The 21,516-nt window shown below is 34.8% G+C and overlaps 1 protein-coding gene across 9 annotated transcripts; it reads left to right on the top strand.

Moving 5' to 3' along the window:
• Positions 1–9,258: 9,258 nt before the first annotated feature.
• Positions 9,259–19,805, top strand: LOC310726790 (Fc receptor-like protein 5). 9 transcript variants are annotated; one of them, XM_083542698.1, is made up of 16 exons: positions 9,270–9,457; positions 10,745–10,834; positions 10,925–11,173; positions 11,436–11,708; positions 11,938–12,210; positions 12,506–12,775; positions 12,868–13,185; positions 15,059–15,319; positions 15,568–15,822; positions 16,633–16,752; positions 17,265–17,321; positions 17,469–17,510; positions 17,632–17,706; positions 17,802–17,882; positions 18,019–18,074; positions 19,635–19,805. In XM_083542698.1, the coding sequence occupies exons 1-15, from the start codon at positions 9,379–9,381 to the stop codon at positions 18,072–18,074; spliced, it is 2,499 nt and encodes an 832-aa protein (XP_083398824.1). In that variant the 5' UTR covers positions 9,270–9,378; the 3' UTR covers positions 19,635–19,805. The 9 variants fall into 9 exon arrangements, with proteins under 9 accessions (XP_083398828.1, XP_083398832.1, XP_083398830.1 ...); XM_083542699.1 differs by having other exon boundaries at positions 19,285–19,805; XM_083542700.1 differs by having other exon boundaries at positions 9,273–9,457; positions 10,745–10,780.
• Positions 19,806–21,516: the final 1,711 nt, after the last annotated feature.

Genomic DNA, 21,516 nt, shown 5'->3' with positions numbered 1-21,516 from the left:
ATGGGTTCCCTCTTAAGTCTGGTTCCTCTCAAGGTTTCTTCCTTATGCCATCCTGGGGAGTTTTTCTTTACCACAGTCGCCACTGGCTTGCTCATCAGGGAAAAACTTATTTATAAAGGAACATATTCACTTTTAATCACCTCACTATCTGTGTAAAGCTGCTTTGAGACAATGTTCATTGTTAAAAGCGCTATACAATTAAAAATGAATTGAATTGAAATTTGTAATGGTCATACAGGTAGATGTTTCCACAAATGACCAGGGTCAGTTCAATGTTCAATGTCATCCTCTTCCTCAATAATAATTCCCTCCATCATGGGAAAGCGCTTCCGATGGTAATTCTTGTTTTACTGAGCTGTCGTTTGGAAGTGCAGCACGGTTTCTTGCCTGCACAACATAAATCTCTCATGCCTGAACTGTTCATGGGTTCCACCATGTTTTATTCCCGCCCCCCGACCACGTGATCACTGCTTTTACTATAAAAGCGGTTCACTACTTATTGTGTGGCGTGAGCACCTCCTACTGGAACTGACACATATACAGTTTACTCCAATCGTTAAATTTTTTTATTTTATTTTTAAATCCGTGTCTGTAACCTGTTTTAAAGGTTGGATGGGGACTGAAAAAAAAAAAAAAAAAAATACACATTTTTAAGACTTCTGTTTTCACTTTGTTATTATGAAGGACTGAGTGTATATTAATGAGAAAAAAATAATTTCCAATGATTGTAGTATCACGCTGCAGCATAAAAAAATAAAAAAAAATGTAAAGAGGCTCTGAATACTTTTCAAATGCACTATATATACCCTTGCAGAAGGCCACACACACACACACACACACACACACCACTGTGTGCATTATGTCATTATATGTTTGGTCAATTAAAGCACATTTAAACTTGGAGCACATGAATCCATTTATCTGGGCACATAACATGCCCTGTCTTAACACTACATTATGTATTTCAAGTCAAGTGAAGAGTTAGGAGAGAAGTATTTCTTATCATATTGCATAAACTGGCATATTTAAACTTTTAATTTACAGTAATTATAAAAATTCAACTAGCGGATGTGATCTATAAGAAAATTGTGTTTCATTCCTGTTTCTTTCGTATTTTGTCCTTAGGAGTTTCTCATTATTGAAATGCTGACCCATATTCATGTGAAGCTGAGTGTAGCACTGCGGTTCCCAAATGAGAAACTCCAGCACCACAGAGTAAACTTCCTGTCAAATTGTTCACAGTAAATCATTCAGTTCAGACACACCCCTTTATTTCACAAGGCCATTGTTTAGACCAGGAACAGGAAGTTCAGTCTGTGGTACAGGAGTTTCTGTTGTGTGTGATATAGCTCTGCTCCAGTACCTAAATACATCTCACATTAACTGATTTTATGACTGTCACAGTTCAAAACATTGTGATGTGGACAGATTTCCTTAAATAATGCATTTTGCTGTTGGTTAACAGTAACAGTAGATGTTTACAATAGTTTTTATTTAGCACTTTTGTTCTAATAATCTTTTTTGATAGTTAGATTTGTAGACATAAAAAATGCGGGTGCACTCTTAAAGACATTATCTTAATAAACTGTGTATGTGTCATGTATGTACTTTCATAAATATGCTTTCTTTAACCTGTGCTGTAATATGAATCTGTAATATTATATTTTAAATTTATACTGATCAGAAGACCAGATCATGTCCCCAAAACCAGAGAGGATTTCTTGCAATGTAAGAATTTTATTTTATTTTACTATTAAAGTACAGTGAAAAAAAAAACAAAGGCATTGGTTGATTCAAGATGCAAACTATAAGACATACACATTGAGAATCATACACAGACACTTTCTTTCAGATTTTGCTGATCTAAGATGTTTAGATGTTTAGGTTTTTTCACAGAAATGATCCTTATAGTCTAATCCTGGTTCCAAAGAAATACAATCACTATAAAAATCCAGAGTTTTGAACAAGAATTCTGAACATTTCCAGATATTTTTGTGGATACTTGTTTGTTTTATCTGAACCAGTATTTTTTATGATTTTATTTGCAACGTATAAGGTTCTCTCTCTCTCTCTCTCTCTCTCTCTCTCTCTCTCTCTCTCTCTCTCTCTCTCTCTCTCTCAGAGAGACAGAGAGAGAGAGAGAGAGAGAGAGAGAGAATATTATTTTTTCTCAATCAGATGCCTGTCAGCTCATGCTGGAGCCCAACACACTGGGAGATTGCGTGGAGCTGATTTGGTGGCGTTAAATAACGTTGTCATATAAAAGCATTATCAGAAAGAGAGCAGGTAAAGAGTGTGCGTTCGGGAACAATGATCAGTCTTGGAGTTTATATTGTTCTCCTTTAAGATGTTCATTTTGGCACAATGAGAAACAAACTAAAATCTCCAAAAGAAAACGCCTCTAAAATAAGAGTGTATGTGGACTATAGGGCAGGATCCTTATCCTACTACAGCATCTCTGACAAGATGACACTCTTCCACAGAGCCCAAACTACATACATTGAACCTCTTTACCAAGGGATTTATGTTTTTTTTCTGGATCAATGGTAAAGCTTTTACAAGCATCACTTTAAAAAGTGACTCTGGCCTTATGTAGTGTTTGCATATTGAAATAATGCCCATGTTACTGCAATAAATGAATTTTGTCAAATATAATGAGTTTAAAATAAACTAAAGTAAAGGAACTGTGATATGAAAGTGTCACGGCTCCCTAATCACGATGATGAGTTGGATGTACTCTTCTGAACATATGTCAGATTTTAGCTAATGATTGGTTAATGAGTTTTAGTCATTGATGAATGTGCTGTACTTCTTATGAAGTATGTGAGGAAGAGCATGTGATTAGAGTTATTAATTTTTTTAAGTGCAAAGAAAAATAATGCACTAACTGAGTTGAATGAGGGGGTTATCTTCTGACATTTGTAAAAATGATGAAGTCTTTATCTGTCAGTATGTGAGTGTGATCATGTAAAAAAGATTTCATCTTGTAGAATTAAATGTTAGAATTAAAACCACATCCCGAGGCACGTTTCAAATTAATTTGTGAACATAAATGATCTGGGATAAAGAGCTCATATAGAAATGATCTATAGTGTTGCAAATGGCATATGTAAAATATATATTTGTCCTGAGACAAAATCACATTTACATCAAAGTTTTGTGTAAAAAATAAATCAAACGATACATTATGAAAATGATGGTGGTGGACAGATGGCAGGGAAAAAGGTGAATATACAGGAACAACATGCACTTACCATGCAGTTAAGTGTATTGATTAAAGTTTTGGTTCTTAGGATAGTTTTTTTATTTATATGTTTAGAACATACCACCATTTTGTGTAGAATCAGATTTATCTAAAGATTTGTTCTTGGCTTTAATCTTTCATAAGTGTTTTCTACTTCTTATGAACCAGTGCAGGAATCATGGTCAGAGTGATTTTTTAAATGTCTAAAAGCAGGATTATCCAGCAGCAAATGATGTCTTTAAAGAGGATTTTTTTTTCTCATCAGCTTCAATGTTTGATAAATGGTTTTTTTGGTTGAGTTCAACTAAGAAAGCACTTCTTTTCCTTATTTAGATTATGTAGAAGCAAATAAACAACAAACACTCTCCAAGTAAAAAAATAAAATAAAAATTAGACTGTGTATAGTTATAAGATTCAAAGATTTCTATATACTGTAAATGCAAGCTGAGAGACACTATTTAATTTAACTAATATAAAAAAAAGGAAAAAGCAAAACCACATATTGGAGTTGATGTAATTCAACTTTCTCTTGCTTTTTCTTTATAATATATTGCTGTTATCTTTACAGTTCCATTTCTGTAACTCTTTTTTTTCACAACTAATTTATTCTGACTTTTTTCCACTTACAGCATGTCTGTTTAATGAAAATGTAACACAAGAATCACTTAAATCTCAGATTTTTAAAATGACCACTTCATTTACTTGGTCTTTCATTTATTCATCAGAAAGAGCAATATGTTTCTGGTTCCGCAATTAAGTTTCTATAAAATTGGCAATTTTTGTGCTAACAAGCATAATTTGGTGGTTAGGTAATGTGTTTCCTTTTACAAACTCACCGCAGCTTTCTAAAATTTCACATTTGTATTATGTTGTCACTTTGAAGGTTAGAAATGAATGCTGAAGCCAGTTCTCTTAGAACATTGAACCCATTTTGCAGATAAAGGCAGAGAGGAATCTGTAATCTGAAAGTGTCACATGATCTTGTTTATTTTAACAATCTTTAAAAACAAGTTGTTAGATTAATAAACAGACTAAAATAAATCATAATTATTGCTTAGTGAGCCTTTGATTCACTAATTTATGTTTTGCACTTGTAGTGTTCTTTGCCAATTTTAACATTTCACATTCTGATTCTGCCTGCTGATTTGGATTTTTTGCCTGTTTATAACAAGAAATGTTGTTTGTTCTGTAAACAGTGCTTGCATTCATTTCTGCTACTGAGAAAAATAAAATCCCTAAAATGGAATCCCATTCACTTCTCACATCTAATTTTTACATGTGTATACACAATGTATACTTTGCAGCAATTTTGAGTTTACTCAACTTCCGTGGTTAAAGTTATGCCAAATCATTGTAGAAAGTTGATCGAAAATGCTAGTTTAAGTGAGGTATACCTTCCTCAGTATGTACATCTAACCTTCCTAAGTAAGTACATCTAACTAGTCATCATGAGTTTGTTTAAAGTTAAAAAGGGGGTTGAGTGAACTTTAAGAAATAAGTAGGGAGAACTACAGACCTGAAGTTCAGTAAACTCAAAAAAGCTTTGCAGCAAATGACCTTAATTATTTAAGTTGGTTCAACTTAATTTTCTTCTTTTAATTTACAGCTTTAAAGCTTGCATTCAAACTTCTTTCACAAATTCCTGTATGGCCTTCACATTAAAAATCAACCACAGAGATTGCAAAGCATACTGTAAATACAATAAAAAAAAGACTGTCATTTTTACAGAAAAATATTTATTTGACAATTCTGACAAGCGACACATTTTCTGTCAACATAAACTGCAAAAATTTTACTCAGATATAGTTCGACTCTGGGCATCAAAATAAAATAAATAATTCAAAATAAAATATATATAAAATTGACAAATTAAAAGGCCAAAAGAGAGGCAAGCTTGTAATACCTTTAAAGCGCTGGAGTAAAACAACACAAATGCTTTTAAAATAATGCACACTTTTTCTTAAATTGGCAGAATAACAATCTTAAAATGCTGCAGCAAGAAACAAGCAGTTTCAACACATTCGCTAGAGCAATCAAGTATTACAACTGTTAAAAACAAAACTTGAAAGTCATAAAACCATACATTAAAACTCAAAACTGACTTTGGCATATGTTGTACTGTTATACAGCTACTGAACAAACAGGAAGAAATCAGTACTTGCACTTTTAATTAGCCATATGAACTGCAGCTACTTTAACTCTCGAAGAGCACTGGGGGTCAAGGCCAATAAACACTTTCTGAATAGTTTAAAAGTGTATTTTAGTTCTTTAGGATAGCTAATTTTGATGGCATAAATAAAAGCCAAATAGGAGAGCAACAGTTGTAGGGAAGTCTTGCACATTATCCAGCACAACTTGCTCCTCTAAAACTACAGACAGGCACCTCACATTTGGGTTTGAATGGATGGCAACATCATCTTCAACAACAGTTAAGACCCCCATCTTCATCCCTTTGTGTGAGTGTCTTCTGGTTCTGTGACCTGCAGTAAAAAGAAGCATAAAGACAGAATCAAAACCAATTTTTAATTGATAGAGTTCTGCTGGACCACAAAGAGATTGTTATATTGTTTGAGATAGGTCCCCGAAAAAAATCACACATGCTGCAATTTTCCATTGTGTTTGCTTAGATATACACTATGTTGTGAAAAGTATTGGGACACCCCCTTCTAATGAACAGGTTTGACTACTTTAGTAATTTCCATCAGTACAAATCTTAATGTTTAAGCATAATAATGAGATTCGATGGAATTTTGTGTTTCTAATTTTATAGCAACAGTTTGGACAGGACCCTTTTCTATTCTAAAATAGCAATGCCGCTGTGTATAGAAAGGTTGAAAAAATAAATTACTGATTCAGTCAGAGTGGAAGAACTTGACTGGTCTGCAGAAAGCAAAGGCTTAATCTCAGATGAACATCTCTGCTGGGATTTATATGCAGACCTTGAGCCAAAAACTAATCACCAAACACCAATGACTTCTACTTACACTAAATGGACAAAAGTATTGTGACACACTCTTCATTAGAACAGAAAAAAAGGCACTTCCAAAACTGTGGCAACAAAGATGAAAACATAATTCATGTATTTACAAATTGTATTTCCATCTCTGTTGCAACAGTTTTGGAAGTGTCTAAATTGACTACCCATATGTACAAGTCATTGGTGTTTGGTTTGAGTTTTTGGCTCAAGGTCTGTATTTGAAGTTGTTCAGCTGGGTTTAGGACTTGGCTTCATGTAGACCAGACAAGTTCTTCCAGAATAGAAAAGACGCCTGTCTGAACTGTTGGTAAAAAATTAGAAGCACACAATTCCATAGGATATCATTATATGCTTATACATTAAGATTTGTACTCATGGAAATTACTAAAGTAATTAAACCTGTTCATTAAAAGGGAGTGTCCCAATACTTTTGGCAATATAGTGTAACACTTAATTTGTGCTGTCAGACTCATTACTGATAAATATTCAACTAGGATTATTCAATAAATACAATTTTGCCAACACTTTGCCTCCTCAATTTTACTCATTCGCCTGCCATTTGGCTTATAGAACAGTTAGCAGATTAACAGTTAACTGTTTTTTCTTTACAGGATCTGGATAGTACCTTAGGTATGAGAGAATATGCCTATATAACAGATTGATAGCATACTTACCAGGCAAGACTTCAGGAAGTTTCCAGACTTTTCCCTCATAAACAAAGATTGACATTTGAGAGCTGTAGCTTTTCTTCGAGCAGCACATCAGAAGCCTGAAAGACACAGAAAAAGTTAAAACGTTCAGATTTATGCTTCTGAGATATGTGGCTACTAAAAGTTAAAAGTACATTGGTTGTCAGCTCACAATCTATAAAAGGACAATTGACTATGTCATGAAATCGCATAACTCGCATGAAAAATGAAAGTTGTCAGTAACTGCAGCAGTGTGTTCGTGTGATCTTGTCAAATGTGTTATTAACGCACCTAAAGTTTTAAAAGGGCAGTCAGCATACAAGCAAGGATGCTGCCATGATCAACTTTGATAGTGCTGAAGCCTGTAGTGTTTCAAGAGGAGCTCTCTGCTACTGTGGGCAAATCTGCAAAGCTTACACAGCATTCCAAAACTATAAAAACAAAAACAGTTTGACATGTGCAGAGTAACATTCCAAATTAATTGACATTAATTGTTGAAAACACAACATAAATATTACATACAAAAAATGAGAATATTCGCTGAATTAAATTCAAAGCAAAATAATAATGCTAAATTACATTTAACTAGTTAAATGTTGCTAAGAAGAGCCATGCTAAAAAAGCTAAGCTCCTGAAATACTAGACATTTGCTGATAATTCAACATGATTAAATATTTTCTGTGTTTTTGACCGGATGTTATGTAAAGCACATTATGTTGTACATACAGAAATAGAAATAGCCACATGGTTAACAAGGTTAAGAATACCCTATAACTTACTTACATGTAAAATGCTGTTTTTCCCTTAACAATACTAACTTACAATAGTAACGACTTTCCTTCTTGATACTGTAATGATATTCACTCAGGTAGATAGCATTTTTTCCCCCAAGTAGTGCTCTGTTTTGTGTCGTAGCTGGATGATCAATAATCACGTATTTTGCATTTACAGTAGCCAAAACTGATTTACAGAAAGCATTTGTGAGATGTAATATATAAAATAGAAGTGTACATTTAGTACAAACAGGGTTTTCAATCACACCCATTCCCACAACCCGTATCCACGTCACCACCTATTCACCTTTTTTTTTTCACTCCCACAATGCCCTTCACCTCTTTTTTTCTGCGCCCACGATGACGCTTTAATCATTGAAGTCCCACATTTCTGGTGATGTCCACATCCCAGATTGTTGCAGCAATTCTCTGAAACGGACTAATGAATAGAAACGGCACTGACAATTGGAGAAAGTCAAGAGAGAAGGGAGAGAGAGAGGGTAGAAGCAACAACAACAAAATGTACATGCCAATGCAGCAGGTCTTTAATTATTATTTTTTTTATCATTTTTGCATATGTATTATCTTTATCAGTTCCTTGTTGTGTATTTATAATATTAAAGGCTTATTCTGCGTATATTTTGATGAAGGAGCCATTAAGTCTGACTGTATTTACAAAATGTTTTCCATTCCACATGTATTGTGTTACTTGAAAAGGTGTTTAAAGTGATAGAACATTTATCACTGGATTAGAAACAAGTTTCTTATACGTAGGGAAATTAAGTTAACTTATACACAGCAAACATATATTTACACAACACATCACCAGCATGTTAGACCACATATTAACTGCTAGTGCCAGCAATCCTGATTCTGTCTGCTTTTTTTTAATCCTTCTCTTTTCTAGTATTCCAGGTTTAATTTTGGACACTGTGCGCATCAAAATTTTTATTTCCTATTCTGCCAGCCTTTTATATACACAGTCACTCTTTTCCCACACTTACCATGCCCCCCAACACACACACACTCCCACCCTTTCTCTCTTTCTTTCTCTCTCTCTCTCTCTCTCTCTCTCTCTCTCTCTCTCTCTCTCTCTCTCTCACTCTCTCTCTCTCTCTCTCTCTCTCTCTCTCTCTCTCTCTCTCTCTCTCTCTCTCTCTCTCTCTCTCTCTTTCCAATTGACATAACTTGTTCATTCATTATTCCTCAAAAAACATTGTATCACGAGCCTATCCTAGGAACACTGGATATGATCCAGGAATACACCAATAACAGAATGTCTGTCCAATGCAGGTCACCATGCACATACATTTAAGTCAAGTTGCAGCATATCTTGGTGCCCAAAAATAATGTTTTGTTATTTTTTATTATTATTATTATTATTTTTTTATTTATTTATTTTTTTTACTGGATATTATTTATTTATTATTTTCGTAATTGTCCCACATTTCTGATATAATAAAATAGCATTGCCTTTCAGCTTTATACGACATTCTGGCAGCATATCCTGACAACCTTTAATCAATTAGTAAATCTAATAGAAAACAAACTTCTCTTGATTCAGGTGTTGAATAAAATATTCATTTTTGATCAATCAAATTCTAGTGGCATAGCGGTGGGCTTCACGCAACAAAAGCATAACCACTTACAACAGGAAGGAAGTGTATTTGTGTGTGTAAGAACACAGGAAGAGGAATGGTTTTAACACAGATAACTGATCTGTCAGTCGTTTCTCAGTGTGACAGGATGGCACTCCATTCACTTGTGATAATCTGTAAGTAAATTGTTTAAATATTTGAAATTGTTTGAATGGAGCCTAAAGTGATTAGGATAATCTAAGATTAGGACATTGTCTAGAATTCAGGTAGATGTCTTAGTACTATCAGTGTATTTCTATATAATTTGTTTCATTTTGGTTAATATGTTAGGTTACTCTAAGGGTTAGAGTTTTGTGTGGAATAAAGATAAATGTATGTTTTAGTGTGTGCATTTGTGAGGAATGCACATGTACTGAATAGAGTTTGTTAGACTGAATTTATTTTTTATTTAATATCTAATCAGTGTAATGAGTTATTGCCTATAGTTAAGTTTAATACTAATCATAGGTTTTGGTGGCAGAGATTAAATGTGAAACATGTGATGGTATTAATTCATTGTGATGCTGGTGCAGGTATATAGGATTGTCTTGGTGTATAGATATGGACTGCCTAATTATTAATAAAATGTTTATTTTTTTTGTTTGTTTTCAGTATTAGTATTAGTTTTGTCATTTTTTGCCTTCTGTAGATACAGACATTTTAAACAAATGTTTTTTTTTTTTTCGGTTAAGGAAAGTGTAGGGATAGGTTTGAGAGTCAATTCAGATAGGGATGGGGTAGCTCAATGGTTAAGAATGTTGGCCTTCTGATCAAAAGGTCATGAGGTCATGAAACTAACAAGGCCCTCAAGTGCTTGGCTGTATCAATAAGATAATTGAAAGTTGCTCTGAATATATATATATATATATATATATATATATATATATATATATATATATATATATATATATATATATATATATATATATAAACCTATATTTATTTTAGGAAATAAACATTTCAACACTAGTAAGTTGTCCCTATACAGGGCAAAATAACAATTATCTTATTGATACAACCGAGCACTTGAGGGAGTTGGTAGTATTTCAACTCATGACCTTTTGATCATAAGGTGGTATATATACTCTAGTATATTTACCCTAGCACTCAGTAGTCATTGTGACATATTTTCCAGCACATTAAACATTCCTAACTTGTGTGTATAAGTTTTTTAATCCTTATATGACACATCATCCTGTATTGCACCATAGATTTTGTGCCAACATGTTCTTTTATCTTGTGAAAGAGAAGCAAGTGATATAATTTTAAGATTCGGATTAGCAGGTCAAATTATATATGAGACATTAAATAGTTGAGCTAAGGTTTAACTGATATAGATTATATGGCACTGTTTATGTTTGTCTTCTTATACTAATAAAATAAATCAGTGTTACATCATAATATTTGTTCCTTTTCCCTTTTAGTGCTTTTTTCACTGATCCGAGTTGGACAAGCTCAAGGTGCTTTAATTATATGTTACCTGTGTGGTGTACATGTTAAATATATATATTATGGTGAAGAAGGTTGTGTTTGTCGGTGGTTCTGCAGAATTTAAGATATTTACATTAACAGTGTATGTGTTTGCTTTTTAACTTTTCCTGCAGTTAAACCAGTTTTGTCTGTGCAGCCGAATTCACCCCAAATATTCAGAGGAGAGGAAGTTACACTCACATGTACTATTCCAGGAGGAATGAGACTGTACCACTGGTACAGAGATGATATTCATGTTCATTACTCTGTTGAAAATGTCTTCACAATAAAAATGTATCACAGTTACAAATACAAATGTTATGGGTCTAATAGTCAATGGTTAACGACACCATGGAGTAATAAAGTGACTCTCACAGTAATAGGTACATGTCTTATCTTATGCTCCTGTAACAAGCACTAATACACATAATCATTACAAATAACATTGATTCAATATCAGATGGTCAGAGGGTGTGTTTGACTGATGTGGTGTGTCTGTGTTTTTTTGTTGTTGTTTATAAGGCCTTAATCCTTTTTTTTTTGGACCATGTTAAATAAAATAAAAGTGAAATAGCCTATACTATACTACTGCTCAAAATTAGTCATTTTTGTAACTGTATATATGTATTTGTTGTAACTGTACAGAGAGACCAAAAGCTGTTGTGACTCTGCAGCCTGATGGACAGATATTCAGTGGAGAGAAAGTCACTTTCACATGTGAAATACAAGGACATAAAGACACTGAGTGGACATACAACTGGTATAAAAATGATGTCCATCTTTTCTCCTTCAGTGGAATTGGGGAATATTCGTTTAATGCTAAAGACTTTTACAATGAAAAATACACCTGCAGAGGACAGAGAAAAAGTGACTTTCAGATCTCAGAAACCAGCAACGCTGTTACACTCACTGTGTCAGGTGAGTGTGCGTGTGTGTGTGTGTGTGTGTGTGTGTGTGTGTGTGTGTGTGTGTGTGTGTGTGTGCGTGTGTGTGTGTGTGTGTGTGGGTTTGCGGGTGGTTGGTTGTGTCAATATTTAGGTATGAGAAAATGTTTTGCAGGGTATCACTGTAAAAGTGTAGTAGGGATTATTGTGGTAAGCATCTCGAGCAAAGAGTATGAATTATGAGGTTTATTAATTTCTAACAGAAAAACCTAAACCTGAACTCACATCAGACCTTAAAGGAGCTGCACTGACAGGAAACTCAGTGACTCTGTACTGTACACTGAAGCTGCAGTCTGCTGGATGGAAGTTTTACTGGAGCAAAGACACACAGTGGCCTGAGACTGAGACTGAAACACACTCCTACACCATCAGATCAGTTAATGTCTCTGATGGAGGTCAGTACTGGTGCAGAGCTGGAAGAGGAATCGCAGTCTACTACACACACTACAGTGATGCACTCTGGGTAAATGTTACTGGTGAGTCACAAAGTTTGCAATGTTTAAAAATATATATTTGAAATAGTTTTAAGCACATTCAAATAACTGAAGTTTTTCGAAAATACTAAAGTCTTATAGTGACTTAATAATGCATCCTTTTTAACCAATAACAAAACCAAATAAATAAAACAATGTTGAAAAATATTGCAAAATATTTTCACTTCTTAATGGACTTTGAGTATAACTGTATTATTACTAATTACAGGAGTATCAGAACTGTGTTAACCACAGTGTGTATTTGTGGGCTGTTAATAACAAGATTATGTTTCTGCAGAGAATCTTAAGCCTGTGGTTATCATAAAACCTGATAATCATGTGTTCAGAGGAGAGACTGTGACTTTCAGATGTGAAATAGAGATAGGAGGAGACACTGAGTGGCAGTCCAGCTGGTATAAGAATAATAACCAATTATACCACAATACACAGGAGTTCAGCCTCAACACAGTTAGACATGAAGACAGCGGTAAATACACCTGTAGAGGATTGAGAAGCAGTGACACTCAGATATCAGAGATCAGTGATGCTGGTACTCTCACTGTATCAGGTGTGTTTTTTATTTATTTATTTTGTTATCAATTATATGTAACAAGATCTCCCTGTATTAATTTATTTTTTTCCGCATTTGTTGTCCATCAGATGCAGCAGAGGCAATAGTGAGTGCGTCTCCACAGAGTTGGCTGACTGAAGTAGACTCAGTGACTCTAAACTGTGAGATTAAATCCTCCTCTACAGGCTGGATATTCAGCTGGTACACAGATGTTCTCTACAGAGACAGTCAGGGTTCCTACATGTACAGACCAGAGCTTCTCTCAGACAGCAGCAGAGGATCTGGAGGCTCCTACACACTCAGTCCTGTTACTCTGAACCACACAGGAGTTTATATGTGCAGAGCAGTGAGAGGAGAACAAGACTTTTACTCCCAGTACAGCAAACAACAGCCACTGTGGATTACTGGTGAGAAAATAGCAGCAGTATTGAGTTTAATTTGAACAATGGATGAATGTATGAATGAAAGAATCAATAAATATACAGTGAAATTATTACATTATTTAATATAAGGTGGAACCTCGGATTACAAATTTAATTTGTTCCGATACTTTACTCGTAACCAGAAAAGTTTGTATCCCGATACGAATTTGCCCATTGAATTAACAAAAACTTCGGTAATTCGTTCTGGACAACCAAAAATATTACTTTAAAAATGAAAATAAAGCCAATATTCACTAATATTATTTACTTTTAACATGTTATATTGAAATTATACCATTTAAAAACATGTAAAAACATATAAGAGAGAAAAACATTATCTTTACTGGGTACTTTACCTTTGAGAAGACTCGCTGCTGGCATGATGGTGACGATGTTCGTAGAAGGGGGAGGAGGGAGAGTTATTGTTTGGAAGGAGAATCTCCTTCCATTATGATATTGGGCAGTCTGTCACCCGAATCATTGTCATCACTTAATTTTCTTTTTTTAGATTCGTTACCTGAATCATTGTCATCACTTCTCTTTTTAGATTCACTCTGCTGGGTGGCGATATGATAAGAACCAACTTGCCTGCGATTTTTAGGCGTGCGATGTTCGTATGTTCGTATCCCGAAATTTTGTTTGTAACCAGGGGCAAAAATTTTGACGAGCGGCGATTCGTAACCTGAATTATACGTATGCCGGGGCGTTCTTAACCCGAGGTTCCACTGTACAATTAAGTGAGTTACAAGATTTCACACATATTTTTTGAAATATTAAATGTTAAAAGAATAAAACTAATTTAGTAGTAGTCAGGGCTAAATATTTTTATAATGAAGCCGTGACCCTGAAATTTCCATATATGATATATTAGGTGAGATATTAAAAAAGCACAAGAGGAGGAAAATCAGTCAGTCTGTATGGGGCCTTAATTATTCTTCTGACTCAAGTAAAAAAATATTAGATTTAAATCGATTAGATACAACTTTATTGTATTTGTGCAAGGTACATGTACAGAGCCAAAATATAACACTATGTTAAATGAGGGTATGGTGCATATGTACAGGGGTGAGAGTGATTAATGTAAAAAAGGTGCAGTAGGTAATAAGATATGGTATATATAGTAATATACAATATAACTTTGCAAGATGTGCAACGGATAACGTCAAGGAGATAACGTGTTCAATAACAGGATATACATACAAAAATAAGAGTGCAATGCAACACTACTACCCAACATTTTTAGCATTTGTTAAATGTACAGATGTATTTGTTGTAACTGTACAGAGAGACCAAAATGCCATTTTAACTCTGCAGACTGATGGACATATATTCAGTGGAAAGTCTTTCACACTTTGCACAGATACAAGACATGCAGACAGTGAGTGGACATACAACTGGTGTAATGATGATGTCCGGATGTTTGCCAACATTTTCACAATATCCAAAATTCACAGCGGCTCTGTGGTTTAATACCTGTCACTGCACAACTCGCATCTCACCAATAAAACCGACAAGTACTGAGTAACAATCCTGGTCAGATTGAATTCTGTGAGATATGTGTGGGAAACTAGAGCATGCACCCACACAACTCAATCCGATGGAAAAATCTAATTTGCTGCCATATAATATGATGTAAAGTCTATATTAATGTGTTAATATTTTAGCTCTTAAGTGAGGATGTGTAAATCAGGCGAATTAGCACAAAATAGTATATTTTTATACACTGTCTAATCAAGGCAATCAAAAGTTACGTTTTTGATTCTACGTATATTAATGAACTGTACAGAGACAAGAGCATTATAATAAAATCTATATACTTTTTAATCTTAAAGAAACATAAATTATATCTGAGTTTTAGGTGAATCTTCGCCAGTGTCTCTGATCATCAATCCCAGCAGATCTCAACACTTTACTTCTGCTTCTCTCTCACTGAGCTGTGAGGACCAGAGAAACTCTACTGGATGGAGAGTGAGACGATACACACAAAATGAGACATGGGGTAATTGTTCATCAGTTTCAGGATGTAACATCAGCCCTCTCGATATATCACACACTGGAGTTTACTGGTGTCAGTCTGAATCTGGAGAACGCAGTAATCCTGTCAACATCACAGTGCACAGTAAGTCTTTAATGCTCTCATCGTTAATGAACTGGACTAAAGATAATGGCCTTGAAGTCTTTCCAAATTTTGCTGGAACCAAAACATCATACTTACAATGCATATGAGCAAATTCTACCTTTGACACAATTCTGCCCATTGTGCTCCACTCCCTTTGAATTGTATACGTTTTAGAGTTCCCTGTCTTAAAATCAGCTCTGTGTTTTACACAATATCTGTATTCAGTTTCCTCCTTCTGTTTACAACAGATGGTGATGTGATCCTGGACAGTCCCGTCCATCCCGTGACTGTTGGGCGTCCCCTGACTTTACACTGTTTATATCGCAAAACAACAAATCCAGCTTCTGGTGTAGATTTCTTTAAAAATGATTTGGTGGTCCAGAGCAAGACTGCAGGGGAGATGTTTATTCATAGTGTCTCAAAGTCAGATGAAGGTTTCTACCACTGTAAACACCCCGAGAGAAGAGAGTCACCAAAAAGCTGGATTTCAGTCAACTATCAAAGTATTTAATTCCTTTTATAACAATAATATTTTAATTGTGTCCTACTAGTTCTACTTTGTCTACTATTACTACTACTACTACTACTACTACTACTAATAATAATAATAATAATAATAATAATAATAATAATAATAATATTAATAATTATAAATCTGCTCAATCTTTTTTCAGTAAATCTGGTCTTGAGAACGACTAACAATGTGATATATCACACTCTAATATTATATAAAGTGTAAGGGTGAGGACATTTATTGCTTTATGTGTGCAAGTAGTTTCAGTCGTGTGATGCTCTATGAGATGGTAACCAGTGTTAATGATAAAGTACACATTTAATGTGTGCTTGGTGTGACTAAAAAATACAGCAAATCTATTTTCAAACATGCTGATGTCTATAAAAAATTCTACCAGAAAGGTTTAGGAAACTAAAGGGTTAAATTAAAGGGAAATTATTAAATCATGAAACCATATCACAGCATCTTCTAGACAAAGTAAGACGTGTTGAATGCAAAGAGTGTTGAACGCAGAGCTGCTAAAAAAAATGTCACTTGTTGACAGTTTCCAAATACAGAGTTAAAATAAAGAAATAGGCATCTGCATTAGCAGAATGTAGCAGATTATTACTGACTCTTCGAAAAGCATTGTCAGTTAAGAAAGAAAATATGAATGCTGTAATAGATTAATAGTAAACAATCCTGTGGATGTCAATAGAATATAAAAAAAAATTGCGTCTATTACTATGTGCATTAATGTCAAATTCAGGTTTTTGTTAATTGTACTGGCTGCAGCATTTTGGACTTTTTCTTTCTATAGTCTCAGGTTCTGAGTTTGGTATTGATAAAGTAGCTGTTGCTGTTGGAGTGAGTTCAGCTTTGCTGTTCATCATCCTCTTAATGATCCTGCTGTGGTACTGTTGGCACAAATCCAGCAAAGGTAATCATCATTAATTTTCACTAGGGCTGTCATTCGAATAACTATTTAATTGTGAATAATCGGATGATTGTCATGAGTTGACTTGTGGGTAATCGAGTTATGTAAATCATGAGGACACATGGACAAATCACAGTTTCCACACGGACGGTTTCAATTGCCAGATGTGTGCATTATGGCGGATTCATGTCTAAACTTGCCAAGTCTTATTATTTTCTTTTTACTCATGAATGTATGTTGATAAATAAGCTGTAAATGTTAGCATATAAAGTGATATTCAGTAATGCATACTAACCTCCATTAATTAAGAACCATTGTCTTTGTCCTAGTTGAAAAGCTAGTCTAGTAAAGCTAAGTACATTTAAATGTTCAATAAATACATGAATTGTGTATATTCAAATAATTATTCATACATTTCAGCTATAGACACACTCCTGTACAAAAAAAAATATCTCAGATAAAGTAAATATGTTTTATAATTTAGGAAATAAAGTAACATTTGTCTTGTAATATAGAAAAGAACAGAGAAATGCAGCAGAGCAGCAATCTGACCCCAGATCAAAACCCAGAAGGTGAGAACTCTTAGTCAGGTTACACGCAATTTAAATCTGTTTAGACAATAATCTTAAATAAATAAATGGTATTTCAATATAAATATATGTTCTAATAAATGAATAATTTTTCTTGCTTACTTTATAATTTTGAATTTTTTCCTGTAGAAAATGTGCACATTTATGCCACTGTGGAAAATATCAGTAAAAGTGAGTAAAATCTTTTCAGTTCACATCACGTATTCCACTTTCACTAGAAGAAACATGATTAACGCTATGTGGTCAATGCAGTACATCTCCTGTAGTGAATAACACAGTTCTGTGTGATTAGGCGATGCTGCAGCTGAGCCCAATGGGGCTGTTTACGCACAGGTCATGAAGAAAGACAAGCCATACAAAAATAAAGGTATTTTATTTTTTATTGTATTTAAAAAAATATTTTACAAAGATTTGTACAGCGCTTTACATGTGGTTATTAAGTTCTGTTCTCTGTCACTGCAGATGATGAAGATGCTGAACCCGGTGATGTGACCTATATTGAGCTTGAGCATAAGCCACAGAATGAAGCAAGTAAAAATCAAGGTACAGCAATAAAATCATATCCATTCGTTTTTTTTAATGACTTCTGACTCATTGACCAATGAATTTAATTCATGTCTATTCGGATGGGTTGCAGCTGATTGTGGACATTAATTCACGGTTTCTTGTTTCCACTTAGTGAAGCCCATTGTAGAATCTGATACTGTTTACTCGGAGCTGAAGCAGAACACATAGGTAAGATAACGTTTATTTACAAATCACAAAATATTAATTGAAGAAATATAAAGAAATCTTAGAATTGTATAGAAACATTGCTTGTGTGTCTTGCTATTTATATATATATATATATATAAAATATAAATAAAATATTTGTTATGAGTATACCTAATCTAACAGAGTGCAGCTGTATAAGATGAAATGATTTTTACAGTATATGTGTGTGTGGAAAAAAAGCTGGTTGCAGTCATGGGTGTTGTACACATGAGTCCAGGTTCTTGTCCTAGTTCTTGGTGTTCTTCTGGATGAAGGCCTGTATTGCCTGCTGAAAAGACATCTTCTCATTCTCTTTGTGTTGGTTTGAGTGAAAGCACTACCCAGACCACAGCAGTTTGCATGTTTGGATGGCTGAGGTCCTTGGTTCAGCAGCACTTGCTGTAGGTTTACTGCAGGTCAGGGAGCTTAGTGCAGATGGCAACACAGCTGAATGAATCAGCCTCTTGAAAACTTATTGGTTAGAGATATTCAGAGAGATCATTTGTAATATGCATGTATGAATATAGAAATAGGTTTTATGTTAAAAATCATATCCAACAATCCCTCTTTCTGTTACTGCAAGCCTCGTTAGCTACATGGGTCATTAAGTAATCATTGTGGAAGGGAATCACCTCACAAAAAAATGTTCTATAGCACTTTGCATTCCTATGTGTGAGGAGTTAGGGTTAGGGTTGGGGTTAATGCACCTTCCATGTTAGTGGTAGTGGTCACTGCACCTTCCATGTCATGTGATTATTTTGCATAAGAGTTTAATGGTGGTTCTCCTCATGCTCAGGTTATGGTTTGTTACTTTATGATTATATTAGTTCCTTTATAACAGTGATTCATTTTTTAACTCTTAATAGGACTTGTATGTCTTTGCTTGCATTACATAACATAAGCCCTATAATATATAATCTTAAGCGAGGCATTCTGAATCACTGAATTATGTTTTAATATATTTTTGTTCATGAATATGTATTTCTCTTGGGTGCATTGCTTCAAGGAGCAGCACCACCATGTGTCTGTATATGTTGGAGCATCACATTAGACCTGCAGGATTAGCACCTGCACCCTTTATTTTTTTACATTAACTCTATGTTGCTCTATGTTATATATTGCTAAAGCTGTAGAAAAGTGCACAAACTCAAATATATTCATGTGTATTTAAAATCTTTATTTCATTCCACAGTGGCTGACAGAGTTCAAGACAATGATTTGGTTGCATTTAAACTTACAAGGACATTTACAAGATGGACTTTTCAAGAAAAGTTAGACATACAGCAGTGAACAAAGTTCGGCTAAACAGTTCAAAACATTTTCATTAAATACTTATACATTTGTGTTTTTTGTCCTGTCAATTTTGCACAAAAAGCATACATTTTGCCTTGAGTTTAAATCCCCAGGAAAATCCAAATGCACAGGAAAAAAATGATATTGTTAAGATTAATGCTTCTGCTAGAGATGATTTATGCAGGTGGTGCAGCTTTGTCTGCAATAAATATTTTTTTCTTGAATGTTTTTTCTAGTTCTAACCACCAGATGTCACCAGAGTGTTCCCAAGTCCCTGGTTAGCTCCTATTGTTTTTAGCTTTTGCATTGTGGACTTTTTGTTGCTCCGCTGTCTTGTTGGACATTTTGCATTTCTATTTTTGCTGTTTTCCTGGTATATGCCTTTTGGACTTTAAAATAAAATATAAATGTTTCATCATTTCCAAGCCTGTTTCTGCATTTCTGCACAAATCACTATCCATGTTAGTTGAATATGACATCACTTAGTATCAACTGCTATGATATGACACAATTGTGTGTCTATAAATATGTACATAGTGCTTATTTTCTTGCTGAATCATGCATCATTTCCACTTCTTAGCTAATGCGGTGCATGTGTGTGTGTAGTTTGTGTGTGGTCTTAAATATGTGGCCATAAATAAAAGTACGTATTACCACATAGTTGCTTAATTTAGGACTAATGCAAGAGCATAAGCCTTAATTTGTAAGTGCCTAAAAGCTGTTACACAGGAATTTTCCAAAAAGTGTCACACATTGGTATTTATTTAACAAGCATTTAAGTCCAGTTAAATCTGAGGTAAAAAAAAAAATAAAAATCTTTAAACCAGTAATTCTTATTTCCATTAAGATGTATAGTAGCAGTAACAGGCAATTCTGAGTGCCTGTAGGCAACAGTAAAATATGTTAGGGAAAGGTTGTAGCTCAATGGTTAAGGCATTGGCCTCTGGATTGGAAGGTCAAATGTTCAAATCCCAGCCCCACCAAGCAGCTACTGCAGGGCCCTTGAGCAAGGCCCTTAATCCTCAACTGATCAGTTGTAAGTCACTCTGGATAATGGTGTCTGCTAAAATACTCTAAATATTTCCTGCATGTTCGCGGTGGCATTTTCGCAAACGGAGATTTGGTCAAGTCAAGTCAAGTCAAGTTTATTTGTATAGCGCTTTTCACAACAGACATTGTCTCAAAGCAGCTTTACAGAAAACAACAGTGAAGGTGAATGGTGTGCGTTTGTCCCTGATGAGCAGCCGTGGCGACAGTGGCAAGGAAAAACTCCCTTAGATGATATGAGGAAGAAACCTTGAGAGGAACCAGACTCAAAGGGGAACCCATCCTCATATGGGTGACATCAAAAGTTTGGTCATAAATCTTTCAACAATACAGAACAATTTGTGATCATCATAGATCCAGCATCAGCTTCTCCATGCCAGGGCCTTTAAACACTCGGCATCTACTTCTCCATGATCATCCATAGGTCCATAATCTTCACGAGGTGGGACGTGACTGGAGCTGGCCAAACCTCAGGAAGCCTCGGGATGGGGAGAGAAAGAGAAGCAGTGGAGAGGAATTAGCGTAGCTGCTGTTCATGATATTAACAGCACAAGTTGATAATGTGCATGTGATCAGATGTTCTGGAGCACAAGGTTATGATGTGATGTGTGTGATGTGTGTTATGTGTAGGCTTTGCTAAAAAGATATGTTTTTAATCTACACTTAAACTGGGAGAGTGTATCTGAACCCCGAACACTGTCAGGAAGACTATTCCAGAGTTTAGGAGCTAAATGTGAAAATGCTCTACCGCCTTTAGTGGACTTTGCTATTCTAGGAACTACTAGAAGCCCAGAGTTTTGAGATCTCAGGGAGCGTGACGGATTGTAGCGTGTTAAGAGACTGGATAGATACATGGGAGCCAAACCATTTAGTGCTTTATAAGTGAGTAGCAGTAGTTTGTAGTCTATTCGAAACTTAATAGGAAGCCAATGTAGGGACGATAAGATTGGGGTTATATGATCGTATTTTCTTGACCTAGTAAGAACTCTTGCTGCGGCATTCTGAACTAACTGAAGCTTGTTTATTAATGATGCAGGACATCCACCTAGTAATGCATTACAGTAGTCTATTCTAGAGGTCATAA

The sequence above is a fragment of the Silurus aristotelis genome (assembly GCF_946808225.1).
Source record: "Silurus aristotelis genome assembly, chromosome: 5".
NCBI lineage: Eukaryota > Metazoa > Chordata > Actinopteri > Siluriformes > Siluridae > Silurus > Silurus aristotelis.
The sequence above is the reverse complement of the archived record's forward strand: the minus strand, read 5'-3'. Positions and strand labels throughout refer to the sequence as shown.